Source organism: Terrapene carolina, unplaced genomic scaffold (assembly GCF_002925995.2).
Source record: "Terrapene carolina triunguis isolate 2854851 unplaced genomic scaffold, T_m_triunguis-2.0 Scaffold66, whole genome shotgun sequence".
NCBI lineage: Eukaryota > Metazoa > Chordata > Testudines > Emydidae > Terrapene > Terrapene triunguis.
In genome coordinates, this window is record NW_020664417.1 from 29,553,986 (window position 1) to 29,578,565 (window position 24,580).

Sequence of the window (24,580 nt, forward strand, 5' to 3'; positions counted from 1 at the left end):
TAAGATAGACTAGTAAATTCCTAACGCAACATTACTCAGTGGATTTCACCTAATCAAATACTTTAGAGTTCTGAACCCAGCTCTGCCACTGCCTCACTGTATTGCCTGGTGAAATCACTGAACCACTCTGTCTCAGTTTGTCTATCTATAAACTGCGGATAAGAATGCTTAATTACCTACTTCACAGAGATATTGTGAAAGATAAACTAGTTATATTTTAATAGCACTTTGTAAATGTAAACCACTATGTAAGTGTTAAGTATTATTTACTATCTAAGAAGTAAATAAAAGCTAGTTTCAAAACTGAGTTTTAACTGAAAGGATGAATTCAAATTCTTGATAAGGAAGAAACAGATGTAAAATATATTGGTGTACCTGGATTAAATTTAATGGCCGGTGATTTGCAGGAGGTCAGACTAGAGGATCTAATGGTTCCCTCTGGCCTTAAACTCTACAAAACTAACATTAAAGCGAGAGATGGCTTCTATCAAGATGGAGCAGATAATGAAAATGACCACCGTATATACTCGTTCATAAGCCGATTTTTTTTTTAGTAAAAAAGGGAAGTACCAGAGAAGGGGGTCGGCTTATGAACGGGTATAGAGAGGGAGAGGTGGGACACAGCTCCTCCCCCCCAACAGAGGGAGCAAGGAGAGGCAGTACAGCCAGAAGGGAAGAGGCGGGGCCAGAGTCTCTCCGCTTCTGGCCATGCTGCTCTCCCCCCAGCCTCCAAAGCAGCAATTATGCAGTAACCATACAATTAAGATTCATACACAATAGTGTTTGTAGCCTCAAATTAGAAGATATTTGTTTCTGAAAACATTTGACTTCCAATTTTTTCCTCATGGAAAAGCCAAGATACCTGAGGGAAGGTGGAATGTGTCAGGAGTCACAATCTTTCCTCAAGCATCTAGGCTTCATTCCCTTTGGGAACAATAGGAGACAGTGGCCATTTTCATAAAGGACTTTTTTCTAATGGCAACTCTAACTTCACTGTTCTTGTGAGCAATATGATGTCAATCATTTCGAAAGAGGGTGATATTTAATAGTTTTCTGTAATAACACAATTTATCAGGAGGAGAAGGAGAAACTTTGTTATGAAGAATAAAGGAAAAAATGACTTTTAATCCTGTAAAGCTTCTTTAAAGGTAGCCAATGAACGGTAAGTTATAACTATATGGGAAGCCTGAAGAGTTTGAACAGTTTCTTTATTAAGATCTCTCAGGACACAACAGTTGTCTGACACAGGATGCTAAGTTTCTTAGTGGACCCATTTTTTAAGTAAACTTTAACTTGGATTTATTTGTCAATTATCAGAAAATGTATTCTGTACCCAAAGACCAAGTGCTATAATTTTAGAGAGGATACACTGAATTCTTCATACATAAAATTCTTTAAGTATGAAAAACTCAACCCCAACTATGGAGCCACTAGTGGGGCTTCCATAAGTTTCCAGCACTATAAGAACAAATTATTAGGAATTTTTTTTCCAATTTTGAAATATGTAGATTAAAATACATAAACTATACTACCCAATGGTTCAGGGAAACAGCAGGTTGCCCTCCAGCAAGAGACTGCCTAAAAGTCTGCATTTTCTTATAGCATCTGTGACAGATATGATTGACACGTTATGAATGTTATCTGTATGGTGTGTGCCAACCCTTGACAGCATGAAAACTTCAAAGACTATTACCCTGAGATGGACCAGATGATATGGACCCATGGAATATTCATAGATCTTTGTATCAGAAAGTGTTAAATAGACTTGTGTTCCCGGCTCACTGTGGAATCTGGAATCGTTAGAGGGTGATTATTATAAAATACCAAAACTAATTATGCACAAATGACTGGTTTCCCTTGGGAGAAGGGACAATGACTAATTTTACCTAATTTTACCAATTGTTTCAGAAGACTTGGGTACAAAGGCTTTTGGAGGTATAAAGAGCCAGCTTGAACTGACAGAAGGGAATCCTTTATTTTGATTCAACAAATTGACATGACTTTTGTCCAAGTGGGAGCCAAACACTCCAAAGGATTGAAAGGACTGGAACCTGCCAAGGTCTCCACAGGACTGACGGGGAGACACTGATAAGTTTAATGTAGTGTTTAGATCATTTTATTGTTTTATATATATTCTCTGTAAGGCTTTTATCCCAAAATAAATGTATTCTACTTTGAAAGAGCTGTTTTGTTACTTGTAACTACTTGCCTACACTATTCATAACCCTTAGAGAACGCAAAGTGCAGGTGCTGGACTCTGGTCAGGCCTGCTGGAATAATCACATTGAAGTGCAGGAGGCCTATAAGCCTTGAACTCCAGTCTAGAGAAAGAGGGGCGCATGCCTCTGCCCAGAGAGAGGTTACTGCTCAAGGCCTGAGACCTAAGAAAGTATAGCTTGAGCAGATCACAGAGGGGGTCAAAGCTGCAGTTATCCTGAAACTAACAGAATCTATACTCAAAGCACATAAAACACGAAAAACCTGCTAACTTTTTTTTAGGGGAAAAAGTAGATGAGAGTGAGGGAAACAAGTGTCATCTTGTAATGAGTATAAAAAGTTATATTTTGGAACACAGTCAGAAAGCAGAAGGGTGTTTTATTTTATTTACTTTTTAATCTATGTTTGGTTAATATATCTAACTTAACTTGTTAAGGGCTCGAGTCACGAAATTAAGCCTGGAACAAAAAACCTCACCAAACAAAATGTGTTCTAGAGAATTACTACATCTATGATTGCCATGAAGCCTGTTGTGATCCCTATGATGGACAGATTGAGGAAGAGCACCAAGGTACTCAATTTGATTGATAAGATACACAAAAAATATGTACTAATATTGATAGTTCTTATCACTTCCGAATGAGGAACCTACTTATTCTAGATATTAAAACCCACTTTTAGTATTTATTAGAAAGTATCACTCTATTTAATGCATCAGTGGCAACTGAGTTCTCTGAAATGGGTTTTATTTGACTTAGGTAAATTCTATGGACCATAATATTCCCTTTCAATGCATACATGAAGGGAGATCCTCTGTGGACAGATCTCCCACAAGGAAGGGTGACTCAGGCTCCTTTGTGATAGCATCTCCTCTCTATATCTGGGATCTGTGCTGGGAAGGGGTGGAAGAAATGCACATCATTCTTCTCCAACTCCACAGAAACTGGATAAAAGATAATACATCTTCTCTGTATCCTCCTCAGTGTTCCTAGAGGCAGTTGTTGCCAGGGGAAGTCCCTGGCAATGCAGCTAATGGAGGCCATGAGGCCGGGGAGTGGAATTTCCCACTGGAGGCCTAGAGCCAGTGCCTCTGTTGGACTGGCCCAGCCTACTGGGGATCCAACAGTTTTAAGCATAGGCTCTGTAGCCTTTTCCAGCTCCTACCCCCAACCCTGAAATAATATACCTGGGAGCTACATGAGGGATCCCTATAAGGTTTCCTCCTATGGGTCTGTCCAGAAAAAGGGAAGAGCTGAGCCCAAATTTATTTTCTTGTGTATTAACTGAATGCATCCAGATTCTATAGGAATAAAAAACAAAATAAGTTTGGAAAAATACTATTATTGTTGGGTACTGCTGAAGAGACTGGTGAAATTCTGGTCCGAAGAACAAACAGAAGAGAGGTCCTATGTCAATCTAAACAAAAAATACATATGTAAATGGGGGAGGTCACCAAAAAGCAACAATGGATAGTTCTACATGGCTCTTATCAGTGAATGCTTCTCTGGGGTTTGTCTTGAAAACAAGTAAATAAACTGGAATTTTTGAAGATTTAATTTGAAACTTATTCAGACAAATCCGAGCATCTGTCAGCTTTCTCAAAGGCTCCTGCGGCTGTCAAAGGCAGCACTAATGAGCCCATGCTAATCATTAAGCCCAAATGTCAATTATATTCAAGACAGTAACTGGGTTTTAACTGAAAATGACAGTTTCAGAAAAATTGTTTCAGCTATCATAATACTAAACATCTGGTGTAGCAACCTGTCCAAAAGTAATATAATAAGCTTTTCTGACCACAATTTTGTTACATAAAACTTGTAAATAGAAATAAGTATCTAATAGCAGCTGCATAATGGATATCAAGGGGGAAATTACTAGCAATTCTACTTGCACTGTTCTTCCCTCATCATAGCATTAAGTACCATGGCTCCACCAACAAGGAAGCCAGGCAGCAAGAATCTACAATTCCAAGTGGTTTGAAGTCAGACACAGTAACCCCTCCCATTTCTACCTCAGTCAACACGAAAATTCTTTTAAGGGACTCATCACCTAACGAGCCTTCCCCAAGAGAGAAGGAAGACAATAGAGAGAAGAAGATAACAGACAGTTATTGCTAAGTACATTTCTGCTGAGATACACATATTAAGCAGATACAACATGCAGTAAGAATAAAGGGGAGTTAATATTCTCATAGCAGCACACATTTCATACTCTGATCCTCAAGTGCCTACAATATGGTCCACAGATTATGGCATTGCACTGGAACTAATGAGATCTTGGTTCAATTCCTGCTCGAGCAACAGACTATCCATGTTAGCTTGGGCAAGTCACTGTAGGTACCATGTGTCTCAATCCCCCCGTCTGTAAAACCATTGATAGCACTTCCCTGCCTCACACAGGAATCGGGAGGATAAAATCAATTAATAATTGTGAGGCACTCAGAACCAACAATGATGAAATACAAATACTTAGGAGGGGAAACCTGCTTTTTGTTGTGCGCGCGCACAGTTGATTATTCCTGAGCAGCAGAAGACTGCCAAATTGCTTTAATGGTGGAATGTAACTCTTGCCTTTGATATCAGAGGAACAAAAACATCTCTCTTCCTCACCCTCCACCCCCAGAATTTCTGTAAGAAAACAAATGTCTGTCAGAAATACCAAAGCGAAGTATCAAAGGGAACCTGTAGCTCTGCTGGTCACTACATGACACTTTGCAACCATACTGATTGCCCATAATACTCAAACCTTGCTATAAGCCAGACAGGGAAACAATGACAAACTTGTCATCCTACTTCTGAGCCTGGCTTTTCTTCCTCAGCATACAACAGTTCACAAGACTAGAGATACTAAATAGCCTTCTGCAAGAAGGGGTAATAATTCTTTGATTTTTGAACTTTGGCATTTATTCTTAAGATTTACAAGTCCATCAAAAGGCTGACTTATAAGAAATATTATGTAACAATAAATCTTAAAATTAAACTCTTTAGATTGGACTTCATGTTTCAGACAAGTGTATTTTCCTTTTTAGCAGGTGATTATTCTTCATTAAAAGCATTACATTATTAACTGAATATCTACTTTCCTCTGTTGTACTGGTTAACAAAACAAAGTGAGGTTTATGCATAAAACACTGAAACTTTACTTTGTTCAATATGGGCTGAACACAGGCTACATTTTCAAAGGAGAGCATAGCTTCCCTTATGATCCTGATCTTCGAGCTGTTCCTTTTTGAGAGGCTACAATTATCTAGTCAGGAGCAGGACCTGGAGCATTATAATTGCTGTCAATCATCAATGCTGGCTGCACAGAAGCTCAACGTATAAGAGACCAAAGTTAGCTGTACTTGGAACTCTGATTCTCAGGTCACAATCATAAGTCTCAGCATACCCAGATACACTGAATCTGCTGATGCAGGATGAGAAAAATGCAAAGCCAGTCCTGTAGCCTTGCAGATAACTATGGGCTACATCAGACAATGTACTGCTACTCAATATGACCATCCCCCCCCACCCCCACTTGCAGCACAGAGATGCAATCTGAGTTGTGTAATATTAACTACAGTTGCAGAAGTGCTATTTTGTCATAATGCTAGACAATGAATTTTATACTATTAATATCAAATTTGGAATAAAAAAAATCAGTGTCAGGTGGTAGAGTCTCTTAGGACAGAAGAAAGCTTTCATTTGTGGAAGAAAGAAAATGAAATACATTACAAAGAAAAGGGGCGGGGGGGGTTGCAGAAATTGTGCCAATTACAATAAAATTAAACTATTTCAGATAAAATAGTGACATGGGAAGAATGGAAGTCTGGTTATGTATTTTAGGTTGTTTTAACAATAATTTAAGTTTCAGTAATTGCTTAAACACTTAGAAGCTTGAAGATTACATATGTTCCTCTAATAATTATCTTTCTACACTACTATATGTACAACTTTGTTATTACAGCATGGCTCTGAATCTCTGGAACAGTTTTGTTGGGGTGTTTTTTGTAGTTGTTTTTAAAGAAAAGTACATGAAGAGAAAATTAGATTATCTTTGTCAAAGTTGGTAGTACCAAATTTTTACCTTTTTTTTTTGGTTCCTATCCTGGCCAGTTTAAGATACTGTGCTTTGTTTAGCTACATTACAATATATATTATACTAATATTTTAATAAGTTAGATACTCACTGTTTTAGTTTCTCTGTGAATATATACTGGGTGAAGTCTTCCACTGATGGCGCAAAATACACGGTATCTTGGATATTAATACCTTTTGCTTCAATATGCTCAGGGCTGTTAAATAGTAACACATAGAAGGGATGCAAAACAGGACCAAATATCTCATATATCTGAAAGGAAAAAAAAAAAAATCACAATTTACCTGAAGAAACAACTTCCAAAGAGAAAGATAACTATGAAATTTTAAATGTAAAGATTATTGGTTATTATAAGACAACATTAACTAGTACATTTAAAAAACTAGACATCAAATAATTAATTTTTTGCATGTTGAGATTTTGTGATCAGATTTTTTTTTATGAGTTGTTTGACAGAGTTGTGTCTGTCTTCTGCAAATATCACTGCTAAAAATAATTTTCTTCTTTCCATATCTAACCTTGTCACCACCGCACCAGTAGCAGTCTCTCACCAAATGCGAACTTCTCGTCCTTGCCAACATAGTCTTGCCTCCACCCATCTCTCATTATCCTCTTCTACTGCTTTGACTCCCTCTGCTCCTCCCTGTCCTTTTGCCTTGTTACCTCTTTGCTTTCCTTTATTACTCTTTGTTGTTCTCTCTTTGGTCATGTTGCTTGTCAAAGTTCAGGGCAAGGCACTTATATTTCCCCTCCATGGTCTACCAAGGGCAACCACTCTACATTACTGGATCCTCATCAGTCACCTTTCTTGGACAGAGAACCACATCTCTATCCTTCCTGAATGGTTTCCCCCCCCCCCCCAGGCTGCAAAGTTCCCTCCCTACACTGTGATATTTCTAGCAAGCTGAACTGCCCAAAGGCTCAGCATCTGCACTTTGCTTTCTCCCAGAGGTTATGAACAGTGTAATTGCCCACAGTTGTAAGTTACAACAGTTTTCTAAGAAAGCACATTGATTATTAAGGTGAAAGCATTACAGAGAATACACTGAAAACAATAAAAGAACCTATAAGAATGCTAAAAAGCTTACCAGAGATCACCCCAACTCCAATCTCTGTAGGTATCAGTCCTTCAAAACCCACAACTAGATTTCCCTATGTGTTACCAGTTCACAAGTATCTTAGATTCAGAACCACAATCACCACAAATAGTTCTGTCTTTCCTTTATAGTGCTCTTGACTTTAAGCTTGATCTCATGTAACAGGTGATCAGCAAACAATGACCCACTCCTCATGGCATAGATTCTAAAGTATGGAGTTTCTTTGCATAATCAGAGGTGGGGAATTTGCATTCACCCCCCACACATTCCGCAGGAAAACCACTTAACACTTTCTGTTCCAAAAGCCCATTCTTGTCTAGCACATTGTTCAATATAGTCCTTTGAATCCCCAGCTCTCACATCTCCCCCCTCAAAATGTTACACACAATCCTGGTTCACAATAATATATAAACCAGGGATTCTCAAACTTTTTCTTTCTGAGGCCTCCAACACATGCTATAAAAACTCCAAGGCCCACAGCAACTGTTTTCTGCATATAAAAGGCAGGGACAGCGTTAGGGGGTAGCAAGCAGGACAATTGCCCAGGGCCCCACACCACGGGTGGGCCTGTGAAGCTAAGTTGCTCAGGCTTTGGCTTCAGCCCTGGGTGGCGGGGCTTGGAATCCCAGGCTTCAGCCTCATGCGGTGGGGCTTCAGCTTTCTGCTCTGGGCCACAGCATGTCTAATGCCGGCCCTGCTTGGCGGACCCTCTGAAACCTGCTTGGGGAACCCCAGTGGGCCCTGGACCCCTGGTTGAGAACCCCTGATCTAAACCATTCATTTAATACAATGTACCCCAAAGATACTGAAAATTAAATCAATAAGGTCTCCCTGGGATATGACAGGAAATTGCCTTACCACACAGTCTTCTATACCCAGGCCCCTACCAAATTCATGGTCCATTTTCATAAATTTCAGTCATAGCACTTTTAAATATTTGAAACTGTGTAGTTCAAGATTTTTAATCTTAAATTTCATGGTGTTGTAATAAAACATGAATACGTATTTAAAAACAGCAAAATATAAACACAAAGCCTTAAGACTCTGCATTTCTCAAACTGGGAGTCCCGACCCAAAAAGGGGTTGCAAGGCTATTGTAAGGGGGTCACCGTATTGTCACCCTTATTTCTGTGCTGCCTTCAGAGTTGGGCAGCAGGAGAGCAGCAGCTGCTGGTTGATTGCCCAGCTCTGAAGGCAGCGTTGTGTACCTTTGTATACTTTTACCATATAGTATAGGGTACTTTTATAGTATAGGGTAAAAGTATACAAAAGACCAGATTTCACAGTCTGTGACACGTTTTTCATGGCCGTGAATTTGGTAAGGCCTATACCTGGAACAGTCTCCCTGTCTTTTTCTACCAAGAACTTTCTACCCCTGCCTAAAATTCACTTCTTCACGGAACCCTTCCTCCCTTTTTAACATCCACACTGAATCCGCCACTTGTACTGCTGTGTTTGTGCAATTTGTCTTTAGATTGGAAACTCTTTGGACCAGTGAATGTGTCCCTATAGGTTCACTATGTATTGTGTAATTGCCCACATTTGCAAGTTACCACACAGCTTTACAGCACTAAGTGATTTATAATAATCCAAGTATCATGCTCATATTCCTTTTTAATCTAATTTATAATTTTACTCATCTAAAATATATAATTTAGATAAGTAATCCCTTTTCTTTTGATATAATTCAAATGGCCTGTATGTAATCTGAAACACTTCTCATAGTGGGTCAACTGATTTTTCAAAATCTGAAGTTAAATTAAGATAATCAGCTTTAGACTGTTGGCAACCACTATCTTGATGAGAAGTAACAGACTGTAAAAATCTCCTTCCTTTACACTTCGTTGCTTGTTCAACCCAGAGAAAGCCTTCACTATACAGACAGTATACAATGTGCAGAAACATTTTAATACTTAAAAGTATAAAAGCAGAATGGAAACTTATTTTACAGACTCCTGGGTTTTTCATTTCTGGCTTCTACCAGATACAGCCACAAATTGTTACTATTCAACTGGAAGGTAGCAATTTTTAAAGAAAGTATTTTTCAAGAACCATTTCCTTCCCTGTGTAAAAAAAAAAAAAAAAAATGGATATCATTTTCTTTTCAAGTAGGTATCAAATATAGGGGAAAGTACAATTTAATCTAAAAAACCCACTTAAATTTGTTCTGCAATTAGATGGCTTCAAAGTTTTCACTGAGTACTGAGGAAAAACTGAAGTCTGAATTAAGTCTTGATAAGCATACTGAAATTTAGTGGAGAAACACCTAGCCACATGTGTCTAGAAACAAATATACAGTAAGGAAGTGAGATTACAAGGAACCATGCCAGGGGTCAGGCATGACAGAAATCCTTTGACTTACCAAACAGAAGAACTCTGAAGAACTAGTGCCCCTAATAGTGATAGTTTCTGCAAAGGTTTGGAGAGGAGAAAGAAGGTACCAGAGCCCTATACTCTCCATGCTAGCCAGAAAAGGGGAGTGCATAGCATACACCCTAAGCTGGAAGGCACTATTACAACAGCTGGTCAAGAATTTTTTTCAACATCACGGTTTTTCCATCAGAAAATGAAATGTATCTGTTTTAAGGAAACTTCTGTTGGGAATTTTTCTCAGGTCTAGGATGGATTTTCTGGTTTAAACCAAAGAGAAAATCCCACCCCAGAAAAGCCAATAGCCTGGTTGTTAGGACACTCACCAGTGATTTGAGAGGCCCAGATTCAAGTCCTCAATTTATCCCACGTTGTATAAATAATGCTATATTCAATGGGCCAGACAGACTGGCTGACTATAGTGATTATGGCACTCACATGGGACTGGGGAGGGTGGAGAAGAGACCTCTCACTTTTTATTAAACATTTTGAAAGGTCTTGATTTTGTCCTGTTGCAGAGTAGAAAAGTTTCTGAAATCTCATGGGAAAACCATTTCCCACCCAGCTCTAAGCACAATCTCTTTTCCCCATGCCACTGAAAAGCTGTAGCTCTGCTAATCATGTGACGTCCATCAAAGCCCCTACATCATTGGTATAAATTTTACAGTAGGTGTCAGGCAGTTCTAAATTCTAAAGCCAAAGCAGACCCTTAGAATCAAGCACCTGGAACTGGTACCCTGAAACCTCTCCCACGCACACACACACCCCTGCATCAAGTATAGGTCTGTTTTCTATTTAAGAAAACACAGAAAAACTCCTTCTCCTTTGCATGTGTCAGAGTCCATTATTCCACAGGCAGCTGACTCAGACTGGTGGAAACATAACCCTACTGACCCTTCTACCACATTTTCTTTCCTATGATCAGGAACTTGCCTTCTGAAAAGTTGTTGACCAATGTTGGGATACCTACTCCGAAGAGAGCTACAGATAGTTCCTGACTACACAAAGACTCACATTCCTAAAATCATACAGTAAGCTTGCTAGTAGTTAAATGTCAATACTAAGTGTTGATAAAGAGGTTTCACTATTTTATTTTTAAATAGGAAATGTGCATTCAGTCTTAATTTATACAGACTATTATAGCAGGAGCCAGAAGCAACCTAACTCTTTCCATTATAAAAAAGTTAATTTAAAAAAAAAAAAAAAAAAATTCCCCGAACATCCACCTTCATTGTTTGCATCAGAATTTTGAAATTTTCCAGGGAGAAAGCCCTCTAAATCACCCTTCATAAGCAACTGATGTTTATTAGCCAATTTTCTCAGATAATATATTTGATTATACCTGAATAACACAACATTAGCCCAAGTTTAAAACAGCAGCAGAGATCTAAAAACACCCCATACCTTTCCTACAGTTTAGGAGTAGATCCTACTCTCTCCAAACTTTCCCTAGTTCCCTGCACAATGCCCATTTACTGCCAAAAGAGCTAACTTTTAGATCATTTTTACATGCCTGAAATCAAACCACAGCAGACACTCTTATCTTGTCCTGTAATTCTTTAAAGGACAAAAATCTTGAAATCTAGTCAGCTTAAAATAAAATGGGAGGGAGTTTCACTGGTGCAACCCCACAATAAAAAAATCAATGTCTGTAATTTTCAAACCTTTTCTTTTTGGGGGGGGGAGGGGGGAAAGTGCTTCTTCCCCATTGCTGTCCAATTCCCACATAAACAAGAAGGGAAAATGGACTACAGTGAAAATGACAATAGAGCAGCAGTTCTCAAACTTTAGCAACCCAAGTGCCCCAATTTTGATTTAAAATCTTTTGCACACCCCCAAGCCCCCCACTCAGCCCCAGGCCCCACCCCTACTCCACGCCTTCCCCCAAGACCCCACCCCACCTCTTCCCACCCCCGCCCCTCCTCTTTCCACCCCCTCTCCCGAACACACCCCGTCCCCGCTCCTCCCAGCGCCTCCTGCAAGCCGCTGAACAGATGTTCCACAGCATGCAGGAGGCTCTGGGAGGGAGGGGGAAGAGTTGATCAGCGGGGCTGGTGGCCCCAGACATGACTCGCTGACCCCCTGGAGTACCCTCACAGACCCTAGTTTGAGAAACCCTGCTATAGAGAAACGCTGTCAAATGCACAAAATAAAACAAAAAAACTGTGATGTTTCATTTACAGTTATGTTGAATGTAACTTGTAAGAAAAAGGTAAAATATTCATATATGCATGATTTGAAGTTTGTGTCCCTTTAAGAAATATTTTCATTTACAAGTATAACTCTGAAGTGTCTTTTTATAAAACTGAGTTTTTATAAAACACTAAGACTTTTTTCCTTGAAAGTATTAGAAGTATGGTTAATTATTCTAGTATTACATATACCGTCTGCTAAATGCAAGATACATAGGTTAGGTTTTCAAAAACATATGCAAAAATAGTCACACTCTAAACTAAAGAGAGCTATCAAAGTAACCTAGCAAATATTATTTTACAGAACAAACTGCAATACAATATAATAGCTTTTGTGTTTCACACACCTTTCCTGCTGCATGCCGATCTCCTTTAAAAATGATGCTTTCCTCATTTACTGGAGGTAGGCCTTTCAGAGACTCAATTATTACTAAAATACAAGAAGATTTAAAATATATTAACCTTTAAAAATGTATTTACCAAATTATTTTAACAAGAAGCAGTAATTGCAAATAAAGAGCATGTTTAATTATGAAACCTCTTTAAGTAATAAAATTTGTGGATGAGACACCGATGCACATTTGTCATGAGATATATATACACATTAAACTATTTTTCAAATTAAGTTTTACCTTTACACATATAATATATCAAAATGCATTTTTGTTTGTAGTATCAGCATTTTATTAGATAGCCACGAAACCCAAGAAAGCACAATAACTCCAAGGTTATATAATAAAACCTCTCTTGCAATACTGCAAGAGTGACACATTGATGGAGATTCTAGGTAGGAAGAAGAGAAAAGGAAAAGTTATGTACAGGACCAATATTTATATTAGACCTTCATGGGGGAGGGAGGAGAGTGAGAAGAAATTAATTCAGATAGAAATAGAAGAAGAAACAGAAGAAGGGGGAAAGAGAATAGTTTCACATACTAGGAGGCATCATAGGTAGGCAAAACTTGCCTTCTGGCCAAAAACATAATGTGGATCCCCTGAAAGCTTCTTGTCTTTCAAATGAAGGCAGTGGGATCATATGAAAAAGTAGCAAGTCACTAAGTATAATTTGACCCTGTCAAGTTTGTGGAGAAAGCGGTTTGCTGGTTTAGCTTTACTTTTGAATGCAATCATTCTGAAGACTGAAGTTATGTCCTGGACTATGGGTCTTTGAAACATGCTAAAGTGTGTTGGTTGGGTGGAGACAGGTTTGTTTGGGGTAATTTTTGGTTTGTTTGTTTGTTTAAAAGAAAACAGTTTGGCTAACTGCAGTGATAAATCTCAGATCAGAATGAGCAAATATTCCAGATTAAATGCACAACAACTGCATGGTGCACTATTTGAATTGCACTCAACCTCCACCATCTTCCCCCAGCCCAAATTGTCATACAGAGTTTAAAAGAAACAAGACATACCAGTTCCATGAACACAGCAAAAGTTGTTAGCTTCTCTTTAAAGTTAGTTTGTTCTTACTTCAAAGACACTGGGTCTTTGAAGCTTAGCTGCAGTGAAAATACTTGAGCACACCTGCACTGCTAACAACTTCAAAGAATGGCTACTGTATGTATTATCAAGATATTTATGACTATTTTAAAACTATTATTTACAATTTTAAAAACCTTCCCCAAACGTATTATACTCAGTTTGAATGACAGGACCAACTGCATCACCTGGCAGATGTGTTAACACAGGGGTAGGCAAACTTTTTGCGCCGAGGGCCACATCGGAGTTGCAAAACTATATGGAGGGCCGGGTAGGGAAGGCTGTGCCTCCCCAAACAGCCTTTCCCACCCCCATCTGCCCCCTCCCACTTCCTGTCCCCTGACTGCCCCCCTCAGAATCCCCGACCCATCCAAGCCCTCCACTCCTTATCCCCAAACCGCCCCTAACTGCCCCCCCGGGACCCCACCCCCCATCTAACCCCCCTTCTCCCTATCCCCGACCCCTATCTACAACCCCGCCCCCTGACAGGCCCCCTGTAACTCCCACGCCTATCCAACCACCCCCTGCTCCCTGTCCCAACTGTCCCCACCCCGAACTCCCAACCTATCCAACCGCCCCCTGCTTCCTGTCCCAACTACCTCCCCCCAAGAAGCCCCGACCCATCCAAGCCCCCCCGCTCCCTGTCCCCGACTGTCCGCCCGGGACTCCCATGCCTATCCACCCCCCCCCGTCCCCGGCCCCCCCCCCCCAGAACTCCCGCCCCATCCACCCCCCCCCCGCTCCCTGTCCCCTGACTGCCCCCCCAGTACCCCCCACTCCCCGCCCCTTTACCATGCCGGAGCCAGCCACACCACCGCGCTGCCCAGTAGGAGCAGCGGGCCAGAGCGCTGGCGGCATAGTGAGCTAAGCCTGTGGGGTAGGAGGGACAGCAGGGGAGGGGCCGGGGGCTAGCCTCCCTGGCCAGAAGCTCAGGGGGCGGGCAGGATGGTCCCGCAGGCCAGATGTGGCCCGTAGTTTGCCCACCTCTGTGTTAACAGCTTATCTAAAAGAGTCACAAGAATCTTTTATAATTAAGTGCTCTTCAATCTAAGTATAGGTGTCACCACCAGCTGCCACTATGGTTTATAATATATATTATAAGTAGGGCCCTACCAAATTCACAGACCATGAAATCTGGACTTTTGTGTGCTTTTACCCTATACTATAATGATTTCACGGGGGGAGACCAGTGTTGCCCAAATTGGGAGTCCCCTGACCTAAAAGGGAGCTGCATGGGGGTCATGCTATTGCCACCCTTACTTCTGCGCTGCCAGGTACCCCGCTCTGAAGGCAGCGCCCTGCCAGCAGCAGCACAGAAGTAAGGGTGGCAATACCGTACCATGCCACCCTTACTTCTGCGCTGCAACCTTCAGAGCTGGGCTGCTGGAGAGTGGCGGCTGTTGACTGAAGGTCCAGCTCCGCAGGCAGCAGCACAGAAGTAAGTTTGGCAATACCATACCATGCCACCCTTACTTCTGCCCTGCTACTGGCGGCAGCTCTGCCTTCAGAGCTGGGCTCTCAGCCAGCAGCCACTGCTCTCCAGCTGCCCAACTCTGAAGACAGTGCCACTGCCAGCAGCACCGCAGAACTAAGGGTACCAATACCGCAACCCCCACTATAATAACCTTGCGACCACCCCACAACTCTTTTTTCAGTCAGGTTCTCTACAATTACAACACTGTGAAATTCCAGATTTAAATAGCTGAAATCATGAAATTAATGATTTTTAAAATCCCATGACAGTGAAATTGACCAAAATGGACCGTGAATTTGGTAGGGCCCTAATTATAAGTTATAAAATTTGAACATAGCTGTTAAAATACCATGTTAGTCTCCATGTGGCTTGAGAACTGCTTCCTACAGGTACTGCTAGGCAAAATTCTCCAGCTTCAGTCCACTGAGCACACCCACATCAAAGTGGAATACACGGCTGCATCTACTTAAAGAATTATTAACTTTGTATGTTTTAAATTATGTACAAGTGCCATGAGCTTCAGGATAGTGACTTCTTGAAAGGCACTGCCTTGTCCCCACTGAAGAGGATGGTTGCCGAAGCATTTGCGGAAGAGAAGGTGTGCAGCAATTAAGTGCTAGAAACTTGCTGCATGGGGAAAAAAAAAAAAAAGAGAGGAGGCTGTCTGTAGGAAAATAGTGCTCTGCAGAAATGGTTGTAGGTCTAGATCAAATTCTCTCTCTCTGGTGTTTGTGTTAACTTAATTTTTGGTTATAAGCATTATCCTTTGAAGACAGAACTGTGGATACATCTGTATTTTGTTTCTACTGAGTCAGTACATCTCAGCTACCAGTACATTTTTAAAAATAATGCTACCATCTTTTTTCAGCCTTTTTAAGGGGTCATCCCAATATCCTGCATTGTGGTAATCCTCCCTTCCAGCAAAGAACTAGACTTGTCAGAAGGGAAGCTCAGATGTGCCAAAACACTATGGCATTGAGGTTATAACTTCACATTACATTGTCGCTATAAATATGGAAGCTTTATTGCTTCCACACAGTGCTGCTGTTAAAGCTAATTGTAAAGTGATTAGATTCCTGACAGAGAGCTGTAATACTCCATAATTGATGAGAGCTTACTAGAGTGGTATAATTGAACAGGCACTGAGCAGTAGCTTCTATTCCCCCCCCCCCTTTTTCTTTTTTTTAAAACACTGATTATGGCAATCTGTTCTAGAACATTTATGATTCTGCTACCCTGGAATATTTAACCAACATACCATACCATAAAGTACTCTTCATGTGCCCAAACACCATTACCTTGCACTGAGGTGTTTAGCAGATGTATAGAGCAGTACCAGAAATAAGCATTCTTAAAGATATAACCACCTCAAAAGGCATCAGGGATTATTTGTTTCTAAGAATTCGTATCAGATAGCCTGAAGGCTACAATTAAGACAAGAGTATAAGAACTAGAATAAATGAGGAAAAAAGTTCCCTGGAACTGGCCTTATAGCGTTTCCTTTAAAGAATTATTTAGGATGGTAGGACACTAGCCCCTCTAGGGGAAGGACCATGCAGACAGGACAAGCTATCTCAAATAATACATTATAAAAACTGCAACAAAGTCATTGTTCTAACATACCTATTCCTTTAAACACATACGCAAAAAATTCTGCTGTTTTGAACACACAGTTTGGTAGACAGGAAATAATTCTACTGGATTCTTTTAATTAGATTTTTTAATGTATTTTCATCTTTGAGGAAATGTAAATTTATTCCTTTTGTAGTTTCTTTTAAAAAAGAGTTGACTGTATTCAAGGGTTTTGTTTATTTTTGCTGCTTTACTGCACAGAAGAATTTAAGGTCTGTTCTTTTATTCTAGCAGAAATTAGCGTTGATAGTTGCTGGCACACGGAAACTCAATGGGCCTCTTGGGCACAACATTCAGGAATACTAAATCCAGACTCAAAGGTAAATTGTCCCCTCGAGGCAGCATAATGCTCAATTAGACATTCTCATTGTCTCATCACCATTAGTGTAGTCTCTTGATCACTTAGGCGTGGTTTACACTGGCAAGTTTCTGCGCAGTAAAGCAGCTTTCTGCGGTGTAACTCCCGAGGTGTACACACTGCCAAGCCACTTAGTGCGCAAAAACTGTACAGTTGCAGCGCTGTAAAAAAGCCACCACAACAAGAGGCGTACAGCTTTCTGCACCAGGGGTACAGTGCTGCGATGCCAGTGTAGACACCCTGGTCGATTACAGCGCTGCAATTGGCCTCTGGGAGCTGTCCCACAATGCTTGTTCTCGCCTCTCTGGTCATCCGTTTGAACTCTACTGCCCTGCCCTCAGGTGACCAACTGTGAGCCTCAGTCCTTAAATTCCTTGGAAATTTTTGAAAGTCCCTTTCCTGTTTGCTCGGTGATGCTTGTAATGATCTCAGCGCATCTTTCCAGGAGATCCCCTACTTGGGGCAATGTCGAGCTGCTGGACCTCATCAGCATTTGGGGAAAGGAGGCTGTCCTGTCCCAGCTGTGTTCCAGCCGTAGGAATTATGATACAGATTTCACAAAGCATGACAGAAAGGGGCCATGACGGGGAAACACTGCAGTGCAGGGTCAAAGTGAAGGAGCTCCGGAACGCCTATCACAAGGCACAGGAGGCAAACTGCCGCTCCGCCCACATGTTACCAGTTCTACAAAGAGCGGGACGCAATACCCGGCGGCAACCCCACCTCCACTGTGAAGGACATTGTGAATACTTCGGTGGCTTGTATGCCAGTTGAGAGTGGACCGAGCCAGGAGGAGGAAATCTTGGAAGAGGATGTGGAGGGGGACCCAGAGGCAGCGGACGACTCGGAGGTCAGAGATGCATGCAGCCAGGAGCTCTTCTCTACCCCGGAGGAGGATAGCCAGTCACAGCAGTCGGATCTTGGTGAAGCGCAAACAGGAAAGGAGGTCCCTGGTACGTGGCTTTGATTTTGGGAATCGCTGAAGCGAGTTGTTGGGGGCAGCAGGGTTGCAGAAAGCAGGCTTGTGTCTGTATGATGCGCATACCCCTACATGCCCAGTCTGAGCGGTGGAACAGGGTGTTGATTGACTCCCTCACTTCACAGGAATCTGCCTCAGAGATCTCCACAAAACTCTCATGGAGATACTGGGCAATCCACTGCCACAGGTTCTTTGGCGGAGCTACTGTTCCTTGCCCCATTAAGGGTAACTTTCCCGCGCCACTCTGCCATCACAGGCGGAGGGCCAGGGCAGAAGCTGCAATCTTGGAGAAGACCCTCCGTTGATTCCCTGCTCACCCTCAGCAGTGAGATATCTTCCATAATGAACACAACCTTTGGAAAATGTGGGGACAGGAATGAGTATAAGGCCTCTCCCTACAGTGCTGGCGCTCCCCAAGAGCCACGTGCTCAGTCTACAGTACGGTCCTCAAACACTGATTTCCCCTGCCCCTGCGGTTACTCACCATTTTGAGGGTCTTGTGGCTCATGTGCTCTTGCCTGGGGTCAGTCAGTTAGTGACAGATATTTGAATAGTGTCTGTGTTTTAAATCGGTGGCCTCTGTGTTGCAAACAATACTACTTCTGTAAAATGTTGCATTTTGGCTTCCCCGGGATGACCTTGTGAGCCCAGCATCACTCTTTGTTATCGCCGATTGAATGGCTGCGCAGAATTAGAAAGCAGCTACTAAACACTAAGGAGGACTTTCTGCGTGATGTCATGATGCACTCCACAGCCGAAAAACAAGAATCGAAGGAGTGGCAGTACAACGAGAAGAGGGACCGAAAAGAGAACGCGGCACGCCAGAACAAAGCCACGGAGCAGCTCTCAAACATTATGGAGCACCGAGCGGACACACTTCAAGCGCTACTAGCATTGGAAACCGAGCAGCTCTGTGCCCGTCCTCCCCTGCAGCCACTGTTGCAAAACTCTTTCCCAAGAGCCCCCCAGACAATGCCAACAAACTCTTATCAACCTCCTGGCTCCAGTCTGTATCCCCTGCATTCTACTCCTGCCCCATCACAGTCCAGCCCTGCAGACTCCCAGTACCCACTGCACTCAAAACTCGAGGCAGCAGAGTACCACCCTCCAACCCCCATCGCAGACTCATACTGGCAGATGCTATAACACTGGTCTGCAATTTTTGAGAAGTCGTCTGCTTCAGAGATAAAATGTGCTATTTATTATGTATTTTGATGTGTTGAATTCAAATATGACAATTAAAACAACTGATTGGCTACTGTTTCTAAGATATTTAAGTTTTTACATTTTATGTCTATGTATATTGTGTAGATAGTAGAGTTTTAATCATACATTGTAAACCTAGGTCTTTTCATGCGTTTATGGTTGCTTTAGATGATAATATTTCACCTGTCCTGTTTATGTAATACTTTAAAAATCAGCAAAAGGGTTATATAAATCAAATTTCTTATGAAACAAAAGGCAAAAAACTATTCTGTACATAGTTTAGTCCTATTCAGTGTCTACTCGGCGCTTCTTGGCTTGTCTCTTGTATTCATTAAATGGAGCATCTCTTGTCACTGTCCAGCAACAGTCTGCAAGCATTGATGGGCTCCATTTGCCCTGATAGCGTTTCTCCATTGTTGCAATGTCCTGGTGAAATCACTCGCCGTGCTCGTCGCTCACTGCTCCGCAGTTCGGTGGGAAAAAAAATCTAGATGAGAGTGCAAAAAAATGTATCTTTAGTGACATGTTGCAACCAAGGCTTTTGTATGCCTTGAGGAGGTTTTCCACCAACAACCTGTAGTTGTCTGCCTTGTTGTTTCCGAGAAAATTTATTGCCACTAATGGAAGGCTTTCCATGCCGTCTTTTCCTTGCCACGCAGTGCATGGTCAAATGCATCATCTCGAAGAAGTTCACGAATCTGAGGACCAACAAAGACACCTTCCTTTATCTTAGCTTCACTTAACCTTGGAAATTTTCCACGGAGGTACTTGAAAGCTGCTTGTGTTTTGTCAATGGCCTTGACAAAGTTCTTCATCAGACCCAGCTTGATGTGTAAGGGTGGTAACAAAATCTTCCTTGATTCAACAAGTGGTGGATACTGAACACTTTTCCTCCCAGGCTCCAATGACTGTCGGAGTGGCCAATCTTTCTTGATGTAGTGGGAATCTCTTGCACGACTATCCCATTCGCAGAGAAAACAGCAGTACTTTGTGTATCCAGTCTGCAGACCAAGCAAGAGAGCAACAACCTTCAAATCGCCACAAAGCTGCCACTGATGTTGGTCATAGTTTATGCACCTGAAAAGTTGTTTCATGTTGTCATAGGTTTCCTTCATATGGACTGCATGACCAACTGGAATTGATGGCAAAACATTGCCATTATGCAGTAAAACAGCTTTAAGACTCGTCTTCAATGAATCAATGAACAGTCTCCACTCATCTGGATCGTGAACGATGTTGAGGGCTGCCATCACACCATCGATGTTGTTGCAGGCTACAAGATCACCTTCCATGAAGAAGAATGGGACAAGATCCTTTTGACGGTCACGGAACATGGAAACCCTAACATCACCTGCCAGGAGATTCCACTGCTGTAGTCTGGAGCCCAACAGCTCTGCCTTACTCTTGGGTAGTTCCAAATCCCTGACAAGGTCATTCAGTTCACCTTGTGTTATGAGGTGTGGTTCAGAGGAGGAGGATGGGAGAAAATGTGGGTCCTGTGACAGTGATGGTTCAGGACCAGAAGTTTCATCCTCTTCCTCGTCTGACTCAAGTGAGAATGATTCTGGTGCATCAGGAACCGGCAGTCCTTCTCCGTGGGGTACTGGGCGTATAGCTGATGGAATGTTTGGATAATGCACAGTCCACTTTTTCTTCTTTGACACACCTTTCCCAACTGGAGGCACCATGCAGAAGTAACAATTGCTAGTATGATCTGTTGGCTCTCTCCAAATCATTGGCACTGCAAAAGGCATAGATTTCCTTTTCCTGTTCAACCACTGGTGAAGATTTGTTGCACAAGTGTTGCAGCATATGTGTGGGGCCCACCTCTTGTCCTGATCTCCAATTTTGCAGCCAAAATAAAGGTGATAGGCTTTCTTAACTATAGTGGTTATACTGCGCTTTTGTGATGCAAAAGTCACTTCACCACAAACATAGCAGAAGTTATCTGCACTGTTCACACAAGTACGAGGCATCTCTGCTCACTTTGGCTAAACAGAAATGTGTCCCTTTGCAAAAATCAAACACTGACAAATAAGAGAGCACGACACTGTATGATTTCTAGAGCTGATATAAGGCAATTTGTTCAGCAGAGTGATGTAAGCTTCGTTATGATTGCATCATCCATGACTTCTAGGAATAACATGATGCAATTCATATCATGTATGACGCAATACCAGCTTCAGATTGCATCATTCATTGTTTTGCCTAAAAAGCAAGTACTGTCCAAACCCAGTCATAGATTTATTCATAGATCCAGTCAAAGATGTATTTTAGTCATTTCTGGTTTAAATTGAGATCCCTTCCCTTTATAACTCACTTATCCTCCACCATTCCCAAGTCAAGGGTCGTATATACTGACCCAATAGCATATCTTGAAAACTAGAGCCAATCAACAATTTTAAGCATCATTTTCGTTCTCAGTGACCCAGAATTAGTAAAGTTTGACTAAATTTATTTCAGAAGCATTTTGGCTGTAGAGCAGTGTAATTGGCATAGCCGCTGATGCCATCCCACACAGACCACTGCTTCTGGCACAGGGCCACAAGCACAGATTGGTGGGATCACATCATCATGCATACCCGGGATGACCAGCAGTGGGTCCAGAACTTTTGCATGAAGAAAGCCAAAATTCTGGAGCTTTGTGAGCAGCTTGTCCCCATCCTCAAGTGTAAAGACACACCTCGGAGGTCACCTTTGCCAGTCCAAAAGTGGGTTGCTATAACTGTCTGGAAGCCAATTACCCAACTGCTACAGGTTCATTGCCAACCAGTTTGGAAAGTCGACGGTGGATAAGGTGGTGGCAGCGGAGGTTTCTGAGCCAATCAGGTGTCTCGTTTACCTCAAGGAGACAGGCATTAAAGATATTCCTGACAAAATTACTAATTTTGAGGGAATGCGGTTTCCTAACTATGCCATGGTTATTGAGGGGACTCAAGTACCCATAGTTTGCCCTTCTTAAGGACCACATGAGTACATAAATTGCAAAAGGTACTACTCTATTGTTATACAGGCACTAGTGGACCATAAAAGCATTTTTATGAATGTCAACATCCAGAAAGTTCACAATGCCAAACTGTACCCTTATTTCAGAGGCCCTGGCAAAAAGAGGGTTTAATTAGCAGCTTTAGAATGACTATTTAATGTGCTTATGGCAAATTAAAATCACATTGGAGGTGTCCACAAATCCATTTGGATGCCAGTGTCATCAAAGCTGTTCACATTACTGTCACTTGCTGTGCTCTTCACAACCTTTGTGAAGCCAGAGGTGAGCCATTTCCCCCTGAACAGACCTATGACAGCAAGGGGACACTGGAACAGTACCCTCAGCTACCACTGCAGGAACTGGTTGCACCTGGGCAGCAGAAGTCAGGGGTGCTTTGTATTCTCACTTTATGGACTTTAATGTCCCAATGGAAGAGGGGGGAATACTACCTGTATAAATGTGCTTGAGGAGAGTGGGCTTGATTACCATGCAATATAAGTCAACGAAACAAATAACGAAATTGGTGATGGGAAGGGTAGCAGAATGGCTTTACAGACCATATTTATTGAAATATGAATCGCTGTACCTAGCTAAATAGAGGAATACTGCTTGCTCACTAATGCTTAATTGCTCCTGAACATGTTTTTAGCTGTATTAACTCAAATCATGATTGCAACATGTAAAGCAGTGATAGCAATAAACTTTCTTGAAAACATAGCATGCTTTATTTGCCATTATAAAACCACACACACAAAAAAGGGCAGGAAATAGTTAATGCCCAACACAATCTACTTCCAGATGTCCCCTGGACCCACATTCTCCTTTCCCTTCTTTACACATTTTCCCCTCTCTTGGCAGCAGGGGAGGCGGGTGGAGGTTTCCACTGGAAAGAGGTTGAAGAAGGAAGGCTGCATGGCGTGTAGATGTCCTGGCCCTCACCTCATGACTCCTGAATGCATAAACTGCCCCAACATGGAGATATCCAAGCTACTGCAGGTATGTTGCAGAGTGATCATGCCATGGCGTGGGGGAGGCAGCAGGAGCTGGTGCTCTTGCAGTCATTATGGACAGGAGTTGCTGAAATAGTTCTCTCTGTTGAGCTCTGTCCTCTTCCCTTAGCTGCCATTCCTGTTCTAAGAACAGTTTTGCAAGTGCCTGCTCCCTCGCTGAAACCCTGTCTTCCACTTGGGCTGCGAGCCTTAGTCTTTCCTGCTACCTGTCCATATGCCATTGTTCCAGTCTTTCATCCCTTTTCTTCTGGTACTGGACCTGCTGGTCTACCCTCTCACGAGCATCAACCATAACATCTTGGAAACGCTTCCTTTCGGAATCGTCCGTAAAGATACGTTGGGCCAGGGATCGAGTTCCTGAAGAACAGCAGGTAACATAGCTTGAGGGTCCTGAAATAGGACAAAAAAACAAGAGGGTTACTGGCTAAACTAGCTCTGTGGAGGAGCACAGAATTAATGATTGTGGAATCTGAAGGACATTTCTAAAGTGAACCAACACATATTGTGAGGTGGATATTTCAGTCCTCATACTGTCTCCGGACATAGCCTTGTTAATTGCAGCGTGAAGTGCAGAAACAGTGGTAAGTTTAAAACTATAATCTTTTTTCTCTTTAAAAAAAATTTTATAACTAAGTGCCATATTCAGGGGGCAGAAAAGGGTATAGTGCCTTTGCTGGAAAAGGCTTTTTCTGACATTTCAGGCCTTTCATATTTTGGAAGACGTAACTGTTTTTGTGGTGCTCTATTGGCAGAGGGAGATGTTATTCCAAGCTGATGGATGGAGACCTGCAATGTATACAGCTCATATAGTGACTGAACAGCACATTTGAGAGTGGAGTGGATTGGTCAGCTGTATTGGGGGGGGGGGGGGGGGGGGGGGGGGGGAAGGGGGCTGGAAAATATGCCTTTCCCCACAATGTAGGTAACTATCTGGAGTTCCTGCTTCAGGAAAAGTTTGCAGCTATTAGCAGCCAGGATTGGGTCAGAATCTATGAGGGAATTAACACAATGCTGTGTTAGCTCACTTAACAGCTTGCACTGTTATTGCTGCATGCAAACACGCTGAAATCTGCAGCTTTTCTCCACCCCACATCCGACACGGTTCTGGGGGAAAATACCCAACACTACACTCACACTTTGGAGACATGATTTTGTGACCCGCAGATTGCATAGATTACCTTTAACTGAAGGGACTAGATTTGGAAATAGAATACTGTTTCCCAAACACACACTCACTTCACTGTTCACAAGTGGCTCAATAGACCCAGGAGGAGTGATTAAAGAGTGGCAAACTTCTTATTACTGAAAGGAAAACAAGAATGACCCTAGCAGACATCTGTGACATAGTTAAAATAACCTTTTCAGCGGTCTATGAACATTTGAAATTCCAAGTCACCATTTTGAACTCCTTTGGGGGGTGGGGGGGGACAGAGAAGACATCTATGTGCTGTTACAGATTAGTAACTCAATGCTGGTAGCCAGGCCTTATCATTTTTGCATTGCT

The 24,580-nt window shown here is 42.0% G+C and overlaps 1 protein-coding gene across 2 annotated transcripts in view; it reads right to left on the reverse strand.

The window, feature by feature from the left end:
- The window catches only part of NAF1 (nuclear assembly factor 1 ribonucleoprotein), a 78,092-nt gene that overhangs the window by 16,044 nt on the left and 37,468 nt on the right, over window positions 1-24,580 (reverse strand). For both annotated transcript variants that reach the window (XM_024213324.2, XM_024213323.2), the window contains exons 4-5: window positions 12,301-12,383; window positions 6,386-6,546 (exon numbers count right to left, since the gene is read on the reverse strand). In XM_024213324.2, the coding sequence (XP_024069092.1) occupies window positions 6,386-6,546; window positions 12,301-12,383 (244 nt within the window). The remainder of the gene's footprint in view (window positions 1-6,385; window positions 6,547-12,300; window positions 12,384-24,580) is intronic.